Here is a 13,972-nt window from a genome sequence, read left to right as displayed (position 1 = left end):
CTCTCTTCTCAACAGTAGAGGGGTTACATACAAGACACCAAGAATAATCAATTTAGTCCTTCTTTCTTAAACATGAGTGAACGATAAAAGATAACAAGATGCATGAAAAAAATCTAAAAACATAAAAGTTAAAATCTCACATGAACAAACAATAAACCCATCTCAATAAGAGACATAATCAAAATAAAAAATAAATTTATGAAATATATTGAGATCAAAGCTCTTATACACATTAACTAAGAGCAGATTTTTTTGAAAGGACAAACTAAAAATATAAAAGAGCTATGAAAGATTAAAATTTCAGTTGTCAAAGAAATTAATAGACCAATTAGAAAAAAACTTGGAGAATTCTCTAAAAGTACAGGACAAGCATACACAGAACTGGTAAATATGAAAGAGAAGATAAATATGAAAAAAACCTAGCACCAACTAATAGAAGTCTCTCAAAAAAGGAAAACAGAGAAACTTAATGGGCATATTATATCAAAGAAATAATAAAAGACACAAGGATTCTGATTTAAAAGTCCCATTGAGTACACAGTACAAAATGGTAAAAACCAAAATATACTTAGCTACAGCCTCATGAAATTTCAGAGAATAAGGGTACATGAGTTACTGTGACATTAGAATTCTTCACAACAGCTCTGAACACAAGAAGAAAATAAAGCAGACATTTAAAATGTAGATGCAAAAAATATTTTCAACCTCCAATTCTCTACCCAGTCCCTAAACCAAATGTAACAGCATAGTGAAGGCATTTTCTGACATGCAGCCCCAGAAAATGCTTTCCACACAGCACTTAGAAAGTTACTGAGGTTACACTCTAGGCAAACTGGAGCAGGGAGAGAAAAAATATGAATATATAAAAACAGGAAGACACAGGATCCAGGAAACAGTGTATCTGTCCTAGGAGATCCATGAAAGGAAATGCAGATCAGTAGCCATCCAGTGGGTTCCCAGTGCCCCAGGAGGACTGGAGCTGAGTTAGGTGATCTGCAGGAAAAAAGACAGTATGATTGGGAGGATGGCAAAATTGAGGAGTTGGTGAAGGCCTATCAGTTTGGTCAACTATAAAGAAGAAAAATTAGAAAAAAAAAATCAAGGCCGTATGTAAAAATTGTGACACCCCCCCCCCCAAAAAAAAAAGAAGCAGGTAGAATGATTTTATGCCACTGATAAAGTATAAGGAAAAGGAGTCTCCTGCACTGGCAGGTGGATACTTTACCACTGAGCTACCAGGGAAGCCCAAAAAGGAGTCTATCTTACCCTTATAAAATAAGATGTTAGGGGAAAGTTTTATTTAAGTGACTCAAGAGCCATGAAATCAAACCATAGAAAAGGAAATATAACTCCAACACACTTCTTGGCCAACAATAGGTATACAGCATAACTCCATATATGTTATTTATTGTCTTTTAGTTTTTTTTATAGTCAGCCAATGGATAACATGTTAAAATTTTGTTCTGGTGGCAGGTTATATTATACATATAAACAGTTTTAACACTGTAACAAGAAAAAAGATAATTGACAGAAGAAAGGAGGTGGAAAAGGAAGAGAAGGTGGAAGAGTGTTGGGATACTGATACAGAGATGGACTGAAGCTGGTTTTAATCCCAACTCAGAGATATTATGCCAGCAGCCTGAAGCTGGTCATGATGTGAGTTAACAGAAATCAGCAAATAATACATTCCACCTCCCACTCTACCTGTTAAAGGGAGAAAGAAAAAGAAAGCAGTGAAAGTGAATTAAATCACCCTCTTTGGTGGGTGAGTTAATAAATACTACCTAAATAATACAGAGGTATTCACAGTTACAGGATTAGACATTTAAAAGAGGGTGCTTCTGAGAGAGGTGCTGGCCTGTGGGTAGGGTGGAGAAGACTGTGGCTTTTCAATAGCAGTTTTTCTAGTTTTTGATTGAGGATCTTTTTATTTACAATGCATAAATGAAATTCTCCCAAACATTTTAACAATGACAAAACCAATTAAATTATTTTGTATATTTCATTTACAAGCAACTTCTAAACAACACTACTTAGTGAAGTGAAAATGAAAGTCCCTCAGTTGTGTCCCACTCTTTGCAACTCCATGGAGTATATCCAGTTCGTGGAATTCTCCAGGCCAGAATTCTGGAGTGGGTAGCCTTTCCCTTCTCCGGGGGATCTTCCCAACCCAGGGACTGAACCCAGGTCTCCTGCATTGCAGGCAGATTCTTTACCAACTGAGTTATCACAGAAGCCCCCAACAATACTTAAAATGTTATTAAATTCCATTTATAATTTCAAATATAAACACCTAAAGACACAGATTTATAAATCTAATTAAAAGATACTTTTCTATACATTTTTATGGACATAACAAATGAAAATTCACAAATATGACATATCAATTCTTGGACATTTTCAACACATTAAGCTTTAAAAACAACAACAACAAAAATAATCAAACCTTTAACTTTACAAAATGAGACTTTCCTAGCACATAAAAAGATGCTCAGCATTACTAAATATCAGAGAAACCAAGTCAAAACTACACTGAGGTATCACCTCACACTGGTCAGAATGACAAGCACCTAAAGGCCTATAAACAATAACTGCTGGAGAGGGAATGGAGAAAAGGGAACGCTGTTACACTGTTTGTGGAAATGTAAATTGGTACAAATACTATGGAGAACAGTATGATGTTTTCTTAAACTAAAAACAGAACTACCAGATGATCCAACAATCCTACTACAGGGCATATATCTGGAGAAAGCCGTAATTTAAAAAGATACATTCACCCCAATGTTCATTGCAGCACTATTTATAATAGCCAAGACATAGAAGCAATCTGAATGTCCATCAACAGAAGAATGGATAAAGAACATGTGGTATGTGTATACACTACTATTCAGCCATAAAGGAACAAAATAGTGCCACTTGAAGCAACATGGACAGACCTAGAGATTATCATACTAGGTGAAGTTAAGTCAGAGAAAGACAAATATCATATGCTATCACTCATATGTGGAATCATATTTGGAACAGACACAGATTTCAAAAATACACTTAGGGTTACTAAAGGGGAAACATGGTGGGGGAGAATAAATTAGGAGCTTGGGATTAACATACACACACTGTATATAAAATAGATGGCCAACAGGAACCTACTGTATAGCACATGGAACTCTACTCAATATTCAATAATCACCTATATGGGAAAAGAATCTGAAAAAGAATGATATATGTATATGTATAACTGAATCACTATGCCATATACCTGAGACTGACATTGTAAGTCAATTATATTCCAATAAAAGTACAATAACAAAAAAATCCCCAGCACAATCAGATTTTTCTAGACATTTAAACATGACTACTGAGTTAAGATATTCTAAGGATTTCAGTTAAAATTACAAATCCAATGTGTCATTCATTCCCTCTAATTTGCCAGATTTCTTAAACGTCTCAAATATTGTAACAGCTGACAAAATATGTGCCACACAGCCAGGGGTTTCCAAACTTATCACCCTTGCATGACAACAGCTTTTACAAGAGTTAACACTATAACCATCGCTATATAATTAGTTATTTTTGTAGACATGAATGGAGTGCCAACTGCCCCCACACCTGCAGGGTCTCCCAGCCATGGGGCTGGCCACAGGAACCTAGGTGTGCCACTTTGGGGATATCATCTCAGACCCCCCTACCCAACTGAGCCCCCTCCTGGACAGGATTCTGGCTAAATGTGACCCATACACTTCATCCCCTGGACACCATTCCAACTTCATCCATGCTGATTTTAATTGTCTTTTAGCTTAACACTTGCTTTGGGTGGAGACAATTTTGTACCCACCAGACTCCAGATGGCTTCTAATCTCCACTGCCTGATTTCTATTGTAAAGACCCTTCACCTTCTTCCTCTCATTTTAAATAGTCTCGCTGACCTTATCTTACAGTCACATATGTAAAGTGTCACAAGATCACTTATTCAATAGCAATTAGGATAATATGAGGAAGGAGAATTACAGGCTATAAAGAAAGTGTCTCAGGAAGTGTTTAAGCTAGTAACTGTAAACTAGTTCTTTTATAGTTAGTTGTATGTTCCACCAAATTATCAATAGATTGGCCCATTTTAATATTGCTAAAGCCTCTGGATATTAAAATTTTAAAACATTTCTCTCTTGCAAAATGAGCTCCCACTTGGAAGTTTCACAGTAATTATTCTCTCCCTGCCATACGTGTCCACTGATACACTGAGCCTGAGGCAAGAGGTGTGGTGGAGTAGAGATGGCTACAGAAGACGTTCTGTCTTGAGGAAGTGATTCTTAAACTGAGTAAGAATTGGTGTTGAGGGTGACTGTCACGGTTGTCACCATAGAAAACACGTATGAAGGCTCTAACGTTGAAAAGGAGCATTAAACATACGATGTGCAATACTGATGGGGCGTTTACTAGGTAGCTGGCACAGTTTTAAGTACTGTAGAGTATTTTATTATAACAGACGGAGAAATTTAGGCAGAACATGATTAAACAGCTTATTCAAGGTTGCACAGAGTGTAAGTGACTGCAGGCAGTCTGGCTCCAAGAACCGGGTGACAAAGAGGCTCTGGGAAGAGTTGGGGGGCTGGGGAATAAAGCTGGAGAGGAAGGCGGGGGCCAGGCATGCAGACCATGTTAAAGATTCTGAACAAGAGTGTGCAAATTCAAGGAAGTTAAGGCGAGGACAGGCAGGATCACGTTTACATTTTTCAAAGTTCCCCTCTAGTGTACTATGGACAACAGATCACGTGGGGCCAGTGTGGATTCAGGGAGACCTGTGTGGATGATATCATAGCGGGTGGCCCCTGTGAGAGATGATGGAGTTGCTGGGGCCTGCACCAGGAGAGTGGCTAGGGCTGGGGGCATGTGGCAGATGTTCCAAAGATTGACTTGAGCTAAAATTTCCAATTAAAGAATAAGCAGTGTACAGGGAATCGAATCGGATGAATTTGCAAGGAACAATCTCCTTTTAAAACACTGTTTTCATCTTGTTTATAGGGGTCATAGCCATATTTCTAGAGAACTGAAAAAGCTTTATAGACCCACGTTATGATACATATTCCATGCAGTAGGGAACAGAATCTGTTTCTTGGCTTCCAATTCAGGACTTTGAGAATTAACTTACATTAACAGCACCTTAGGTATTTCCAAAAAATTCAAATTGCCAAAAACTTTCTGTCCAAGGCATGGAGGATGAAGAACACTCAGAATTAATAAGCTACTTCCAATAAACTGGTTGGCACTTAAACCAGAGAAGCCAGTGGTGGTCACCTTGTTGAAACCTGTTACCAGTCTCCCTACCCCGAAAACCTCAGACACTCAGCTCTCCCACAGTAAATGAAATTCAGAGAAACTGGATATCTTGCAGAATGCAGGTTCTGAAAATTAATAGTTCACACCAAAATAAAGGGAAATTTGAGTTTTTAGGCCCAATGAAGTCAGTCAGGGAGTGTCTGTATATCCTTTATTTTGGAGAGGAAAGATTATGCTGGAGAAGACTTTTTTGTTCATCCTTTCCTCTTCATAATATGTGACTCATTTGATACTTAGGTCTGAGCTGTTATCAGGTAACAGTTCAATTACATAAACCTACATAATTTATGTGATCATTCTAATAACTATAAATTGTTTTTTTTACAGTTACTGTTTATGTTCTAGCAGATCAGATTGGCTATCTTTAATACTGCTATTTAATAGTCTTTGAACATAAAAAATTTTTTAAGTATATTTCTTTCTTGAGAAACAAACTTTCATTGGGAAACTTTCATGGTAGTTATTCCCTTCTCTCATTCACATCCACTGATTTGTTAAGTCAAAGACAGCCAGTGGTGTTTTTAAACCTGTGGAATTGGATTTTTTAAAACTACTCCTGCATTATGGATCCCTCTCCAAACAAAAAAAAACTTTATTGCCAATGGAACTAAGCATATCAGCCAGTCTAAAATCACTTTTAAAAGTTATAATAAATCTTTAAATTGCATTCAGGCTCCTCTGTCCATGGGATTCTCCAGGCAAGAATACTAGAGTGGGTTGCCATGCCCTCTTCCAGGGGATCTTCCCCACCCAGGGATTGAACTAAAGTCTCCCACACTGCAGGCAGATTCTTTACTGCCTGAGCCACAAGGGAAGCCCCATGAAGATTTAGAACACAGAACTATACTAACATTTATACTTTTCTTTAAATTTTTTAGTCTGAACCTTCAGATACTTAGAAAAAAATTTTTAGATTAATAGATGCATGATTTTTAGTAATCATTTATCATAAAATCAATCTATTTGTTCCCTTTCTAAAAAAAGTTACAAATTATATATACATAGGAAAATAAACCTAGAAAACACAGGCTATACTCCTAAGAACATTTCTTTGAAATCTGTAGTGGTTCCTGAACAAATAAGAGAGAAAAAAGACATCATATAAAAAGCTGTCATTCCTTATTTTTCAATTTGATTTAAAAGCTAGATCATAATTTATGCCTAATACCCCCAGAAAGGAATCTTTTTTTCCCCTCCAATCCTAGTATTCACTTGCTCTCTGTTCAGATATATTCCTGTCTGGTAGACAACATTAATTCATACTATAAACTAAATGACCTCTTCCCTTTTCTCACTGCTTAAATCCAACATTAGGGAATTCTTGCTGATCAGAAACTTTTTATAACCTAAATGGCTCAGAAGTATGTAAGTTATTGTTCTAATGCTATGGCTTCAACCCATCCATTAGAAATGGGTGAGTTTCACGTCTCCATCAGAAAGAGTTCTCTGTGGGACAGGTTTACATGTCTTTGGCGGTCTAGTCAATGTGAACAGGTGGAAGAATGCTAGCAGGTATAGTGGGGCAAAATTAGTTTCCTTATTTTGAAAATTAGATTGGCCATATTTATACTGCCAGAAACTGTTATATTGTTTTACATATTTCTTTTTTTTAACTTATTTTTTAATTGGAGGAAAATTGCTTTATGATGTTGTGTTGGGTATAATTTTATATATATATATATACACACACACACACATATGGGCTTCCCTGGTGGCCCAGACGGTAAAGAATCTGCCTGCAATGTGGGATACCTCAGTTAGATCCCTGGGTTGGGAAGATCCCCTGGAGGAGGGCATGGCAACCCACTCCAGTATTCTTGCCTGGAGAATCCCCATGGACAGAGGAACCTGGCAGGCTACAGTCCATGGGGTTGCTAAGAGTTAGACACGACTGAGCAATTAAGCACATACACACACACATATATATTCCCTGTCAGATATTTAAAAAGTGAATTATACCTTTAAAAATATACTCTTGATAACCCTATATGCAGAACAGAAAAAGAGACACAGAAATACAGAACAGACTTTTGAACTTTGTGGGAGAATGTGAGGGTGGGATATTTCAAAAGAACAGCATGTATACTATCTATGGTGAAACAGATCACCAGCCCAGGAGGGATGCACGAGACAAGTGCTCCGGCCTGGTGCACTGGGAAGACCCAGAGGAATCAGGTGGAGCGGGAGGTGGGAGGGGGGATCGGGATTGGGAATACATGTAAATCCATGGCTGATTCATATCAATGTATGACAAAACCCACTGGAAAAAAATAATAATAATAATAAAAAAAAAAATTAAAAAAAAAAAAAAAAGAAAACAAAAATCTAAGTACAACCTCAAAAATAAAAAATAAAAATATACTCTTGAATTTTAGATAACATATAAGAAACACTATCATTTGATTTATGTAATTTCTATTTCTTGATATTTTATACTCTCAAATCTATTGTTTTACTCAGATTATAATAGATCCTGCAAGTGGTTCCAAAACTATAAAATTACATAGCCTTAACCCTCTAACTTTTTTTGTCTTATGATGCTCTTAGAGACATCAGAGTAATATTTTTTTTACATGACCTTAGAAATATGTCTTATGCTTACTCTCAGGGACAGCCTAGTCCCAGACACCATGTCTTAGAGGGGATAGTGAAGTGTGAAATCCTAACTGTATACATAGGGTATCCAGACACTGCAGAATCTGTTGTTTCAGTTGGGTTGGCATGGGAGAAAGGTGAGGAGATTGAAATGTTAGTCTACATAGCAAAGCCACATCAGCAGAGCAGTGAAAGGGTGAAATCTGTAGGTAGGATATGACTTTAAAAAAACGTTTCTTTGTCTATCTGTTGAGAAGTTATAAGGTATCATTCTTAGGCTCACTAAAATCAGACTCTGATCATTCAAGTGAGAGTGACTCATAAGGAAATCTAGGAAAGGCTAGTGGGGGGTTGGCAGAGGAATATCAAACAGCAAAATACAACAGGAGGGTGCTGTCCAGGGTAACTACCCTGTAAGGAAGTTCTAGAGACTGCCTCAACGTGGTCCTGCCAGATGGGGCAAAGAACATTCTCATGCTCGGCCATCATTGGCTAAAGACTGCACCCAAGGATGTACATTTTCAGGAACTTCTGGCTTTCCTTGATCAGGCAGCCAGAGAGCAGTCCTCTGACGGACAGACCTGGTGCTGGCTGTTGGCAGGGAAAGCACATTGGAATCTACAACTGGAAGTACAAACATGACGAATTCAAGGGGATGAGGCTGGACCACTGACAATGTCTCCCATAAGATCCAAGAGACAGTTTATGTATTGGCTCTGTGAAACTTACAGCCGAAAATATTCAAATGCAAAAAAATCCTTCAAGAAAGCTAGTAAAAGCTCAATCTATAAAACATTTCACTAATCATAAACCAAAGGATTACTTCTTTCATGCAGATGACAAACACACATCTCTCTGAATTATATAGATTTCACTAGATCTTGAAAAGGAGAAATATCATTCCCCCATTCTCTGTTAGGGACTTGAATGATCACAGATCATTGGTCCACTTTGAGGTAAAACCTAAACCCAAACTCAGATTCATCTTTTCTCTAGATCACCTGTATTTTCTGACTGGTAAGGTATGATAATGAGAACAACCAAAAAGACACTTAAGATCTCTTTTAAGAGATTTCAAGAGTAAATATCTGGCATACATATTGTATCAAAATACAAAGCTCATCTCCTCCCGTGGCTCCACAAGAAAATACTAAGGAGCTAAAGAAAACACTAAAAATCCCTGAAACGTGCTTGCCCAGTGATTTTCTTTGCAGCACACTGGTTCACATGATTCTAAATAGGAGATATTTAAAGAGCATGAGACATTTTAAGGGATGATGGTGGTGGTGTCATTTCAATGTAATTTCTAAAATGTTTTATTTCCTTCACAGCATTTTAATTCTTTACTTCTGAATTCTAACAATGCATTATGTTCCTTGACAGGAACTATAGCATATTAGAGTGCATACGAGTATGTATGTGAATGCTCAGTTTTCTTATATAATATGTATAATTATTATATTTATGCAATACCTCTGTTCCAAAGTCTGAAGGCATTTTATTGAAATAATCTTCACCTTAGCTAATTTTATGAAACAGATTTCCAAATTTTAAAGATTTATATAAATTGAAAGCAATTACATAGCTTATCCTTACCATAAAAAGAGTATAATGTATTAACTGTGTTAATTGTATACTATACACTGGACAATCACTTATGAAGAAAATATGCTTGTCTATTGCCTTTTATGCTTGTCTATTTTTACTTTGGAAATGTTTTTTTGTTTAAGTAATAAAAGTTAAATTTTTCTTTTTAAAAAACTAGTTACACGTGGAATATTCCAGTTAAATGGATTGAAGATGATGAACAAAGGATTACATTATACAATAGGTCAGAAACAGGAGGTAAATATTGTCAATTGATTTATTTCTTCCTTGAATTAATGTACTACATTAGATAAGTATGTGTAAAGAAACAACAGTAAAACTGGAACTTATGAGTTAAATTTCAGCTAAAAGAAATCTCTTAAATAATTAACCGATGAGCCCAAATCCTCATCTATAATAATGAGAATTTTTTGCCTTAAGAAATTCTTTGTAATGATTTACCATAACCAACACAATAATAAATGCCTACATTCAAAGAGAAGGGTCATACACCCAACCATTAGAAGATCAATATATCAGTTTTCTTCTTTCCGTTCCCCTCTTCCCTCTTTTTTTCCTTCCTTTTTCCCTTTTCTCTTCCTTTCTTTTTTAAAATATCAAATGTCACTGAATTTCTTAAAATGTTATGTGACAAGCCTGACTTTTAAAATACTGCCATTAAATCAGACCTAATGTTTTTCTCAAATCAGCATGACACTAGAATTTTTAATGACACTAAATTATTTTTTCTAAGCTGTAAGTTGTCACCAGCAGCTCAAGGGACTATCTATGTCTATACCCATTCATCTACCCATCCATCCATCCATCCATCCATCCATCTCCCTAAGTGAACACCTTGGCCCTTGCCTGTGTTAAAATTCAGCTGTGACTGTTCTATCCACTTAAGTCAACTAGAAATATATTTTTGTATTCTATATCCATTCATTTGTATTTTCTTTTCTTGAAAAATTTTAGAGTTATATGAAAACAAGGAGACCTTATCACATGTTTTTTACTACAGATCGCTGAAAAAATAATAAAAAAGGCAAGTTTTAGCAACCATCCAGGAAGAATCCTGCTTTCTATACTTCTGCTATTGTGCTTGTTTTGTGCTTCAAAAGTCGCTTCTTATCTAAAACAAAATGAGACTCTTCTTCATCCCATCCCATGAGGACTTGGTTTCCAAATAGCATTTGGCATGGACTTTCACCCATTGCTTCTCAAGAATAAAAGCAGATCATCTACCCTCCATTTACATATGCCTGTTTGCTCATGCAAAATATTCTAAAATAGTAATTCATTACCTCTGGCAAGTAAATTTTTACCCTATTCCCAGTAGATTAAAGAAAAAAGCTTTATTGAGATACAATTCTCATAGTATAAAATTCCCCCATTTAAAGTGTGCAATCCAGTTTTTATTACATTCACAGATATGTGTAACCATCACCACAGTCTATTCTACAGCATTTCAGTCACCTCAAAAAAGAAATTCCACACCCTTTAGCTATCAACTCCTTTCTTCTCCTATACTCCCAGCCTTAAGCAACAACTAACCTATTTTTTGTCTTCATAGATTTGGTTATTTTGGACATTTCATATAAATGGAATGATATCTATAGCATTTTGTGAGTGGCTCCTTTCACCTAGCTTGTTTTCAAGTTCATCTATGTCAAAGCATGTATCAGTACTTCATTCCTTTTTATTGCCAAGTTATAGTCATATCATATTGATATACCACCTTCTGTTTATCTGTTCATCAGTTGATGAACATATGGATTGTTTCTGTCTTGTGGCTATTATGAATAATATTCCTATAAACATTTGGGTATAAATTTCTATGTGGCTCCAATAAGGTTTTTTCAGCTTTGTTTCTTTTTTAATTTTTATTACAAATCATTCGTGATTTTAAAAATAATTGCATTTATTTGTGTATGTTTGGCTGTGCGGGGTCTCCATTGTGATCAGGCTTTTCTCCAGCTTTGTTCAGCAGGATTGCTCTCTGGTTGCAGTGCGGGCTTCCCACTGGGGCGGCTTCTCCTATCGCAAAGCAGGGGCTCTAGGGCTCGCGGGCTTCGGTAGTTCTGGCTCTCCAGCTCTAGAGCACAGGCTCGATGGTTGCGGCCCACAGGCTTAGTTATTCCATGGCACGTGGGATTTTCCCCGGGTCACAGATCCAACCTGTGTCTCCTGCATTGGCAGGCAGATGCTTTACCACTGAGCCACCAGGGAAGCCCTATTTTGTAATTTTTAGTTTGTACTATAAACTCTACCAGCTTCGCTATTGTCAAGGTAAGACCCTTTACTGTTGCCTTTACAACAAAAACTTTCCCTCGGTCATTTATACTAATTTTAATTGATGTAGTCAGCAATTTCTCCTGAATTCTTCTAGAATACCCAGATCAGTATTTTATATAGGATAATATTGTTTGCATACCAAGATCTTTTCTGACCTTTTTCTTACTTAAGCCAAAGGAAAATAGAGACAGAAAAAAATACAGTAAAAAAAAAAAATGTTTAATAGCACCTATAAACAACATAATGAGGCTAGGATTCCCTTGGGAAATTTTCAGTGGATTTGGTTGAAATATTACTACATATTTTCCCCATTGGTCTCCACTGGTTAACTGAAGATTGGAGGAACATCTGGGAATCTTCTTGATTTGATGTTTACAAATTTAAAAGCATGGATAATTTATTTTCACGAATACAATCTATCCAGAATTTTCATAAACTGAGGTTTTCATGAAAGTAAAACTTCCAGGTAACTAAAGTTTATTCCAGTGGTCCACAAAATAGATTTCAGGAGTTAATAATAAACATTTTTCTTATATGTATTATGTCCTTATTAGACACAATATTTTAATAATGAACTTAGTCCTTAATTAATTAAAATATTAATTAATTCTTTCAATGGCGAAGGAAATGGCAACCCACTCCAGTATTCTTGCCTGGAAAATCCCATGGACTGAGGATCCTGGTAGGCTACAGTCCATGGGGTCGCAAAGAGTCGGACACGACTGAGCGACTTCACTTCACTTAACTAACGGGCCAGACACAGGGGTCGGTATAGAGATAATGCTGAGGGGAAAATCCCCACAATTCTTACTTTGTAGCACTTACTGTCTAGGGAGGGTGTGGACGAGTCAGCAGGCAAATACAACACCATGTCATAAGGGCCTGGTGTGGTAAGAGCCAAAGGGGCTCCCAGCAGAAATACAAGTGGAGATCTGGAAGTTGAGGAAAGTTTGTAAAGAAAGGGACATCTGTCTGAGGGTTAGGGGGACTAAAGGTAGAGTTTACGTTGATAATAGGATTGACTGAGTATAGACTCAAACAGTGCCATGGACAGAAAATGTTTGTATGAAAGTGAGAGTGCAAAGGGCTCTCTGGGCAGCCTCTATCCCTCTGTCATTAGATTTGAGACATTTCTTTTGCTGTAACTACCGACTTTTATCTGTCCCTCCCCTCCCTGTAGAATATTTCTTGAGAAATGGAGCTTATTTTTTGTCGTTGTGTGGTTGTTCCATATCACCAGCAGATACCTAGTAATTGTTAATTGAAGGAATGAATGAAGTGGCTCTCCTGTCCACAGAGCTTTGATGACAAATCTATCTTTATCTGCAACTTCAGAATCATGACTGGTCATTTAGCCAGAAGCAAATTAGACATCTCTCCCGACTTCAAAGTGCCTGCTCCATTTTTAGGCTATGCAGTAAGTTCCTGTTTCCTGTTTAGGGACATCTTCAACTCCCAGCTCAGAGCGCAGATGACAACACGTCCTGAGGGTACTGAATGGGCATTCAGCTCAGGTTACCAGCCCCACCTCCTTCTTCTTGGTTTCTTTGGTGATTCATCAGCTAGAAATTTCCCAGGCAATAGTGGGGCTTCCCCTCAGGTCTTTTATTCACACTTGTGTTATGCACAATATTTTAAACATGAAAACAATTAGACATGTACTTTGTAACAAAGAAGAGGCTCTCCATCTCAGGACCTTCTCTGGCAATTCTAACCTACCTTGAATAATCTCTTATTGTTGAGAGCATATTTTATGCTATTAGTTTCATCAATCCTTAGTATTATTCCTTAGAGTTTAAGCAACATCATTATTAAGGCTCATATTCTCTGTCTTGTCTTTTTATGTAAATTATAAGCTCTTTGAAGACACACACTGCACATCATACTCCCTGTCTCTTGCTCACCCTATTCCCTCAAGGTGCTGTGGACATCTTACCATGTACTAAGAATTCAGCAAGTCCTTTCTTAATCAAGGCTTATTTGCCTGAAGACTGCTGTGCTTCTAGAGGTTCCCTATGTGTAGTGAATGCCTCTATCTTTAGCATCAGTTACTATACTGTCTATTGTCAATGCATCTACATTAGTAGTATACCACCTTTTTGTTTTTAATCTGCTGCTTTCCAACATTTAGAAGACTTATAGATTAGCATACAATATCAGACAA

The 13,972-nt window shown here is 36.9% G+C and overlaps 1 protein-coding gene and 1 long non-coding RNA gene across 2 annotated transcripts in view; one reads left to right on the top strand and one right to left on the bottom strand.

Moving 5' to 3' along the window:
* LOC133071638 (uncharacterized) overlaps positions 1–13,972 on the bottom strand; it is a 264,630-nt gene that overhangs the window by 218,563 nt on the left and 32,095 nt on the right. The gene's annotated exons all lie outside the window — the stretch shown is intronic.
* The window catches only part of ENPEP (glutamyl aminopeptidase), a 79,469-nt gene that overhangs the window by 38,100 nt on the left and 27,397 nt on the right, over positions 1–13,972 (top strand). The window contains exon 11 of the mRNA XM_061164210.1: positions 9,692–9,771. Within this exon, the coding sequence (XP_061020193.1) occupies positions 9,692–9,771 (80 nt within the window). The remainder of the gene's footprint in view (positions 1–9,691; positions 9,772–13,972) is intronic.

This window comes from Dama dama, chromosome 17, assembly GCF_033118175.1.
Source record: "Dama dama isolate Ldn47 chromosome 17, ASM3311817v1, whole genome shotgun sequence".
In the NCBI taxonomy this organism is placed as follows: Eukaryota; Metazoa; Chordata; class Mammalia; order Artiodactyla; family Cervidae; genus Dama; species Dama dama.
The sequence above is the reverse complement of the archived record's forward strand: the minus strand, read 5'-3'. Positions and strand labels throughout refer to the sequence as shown.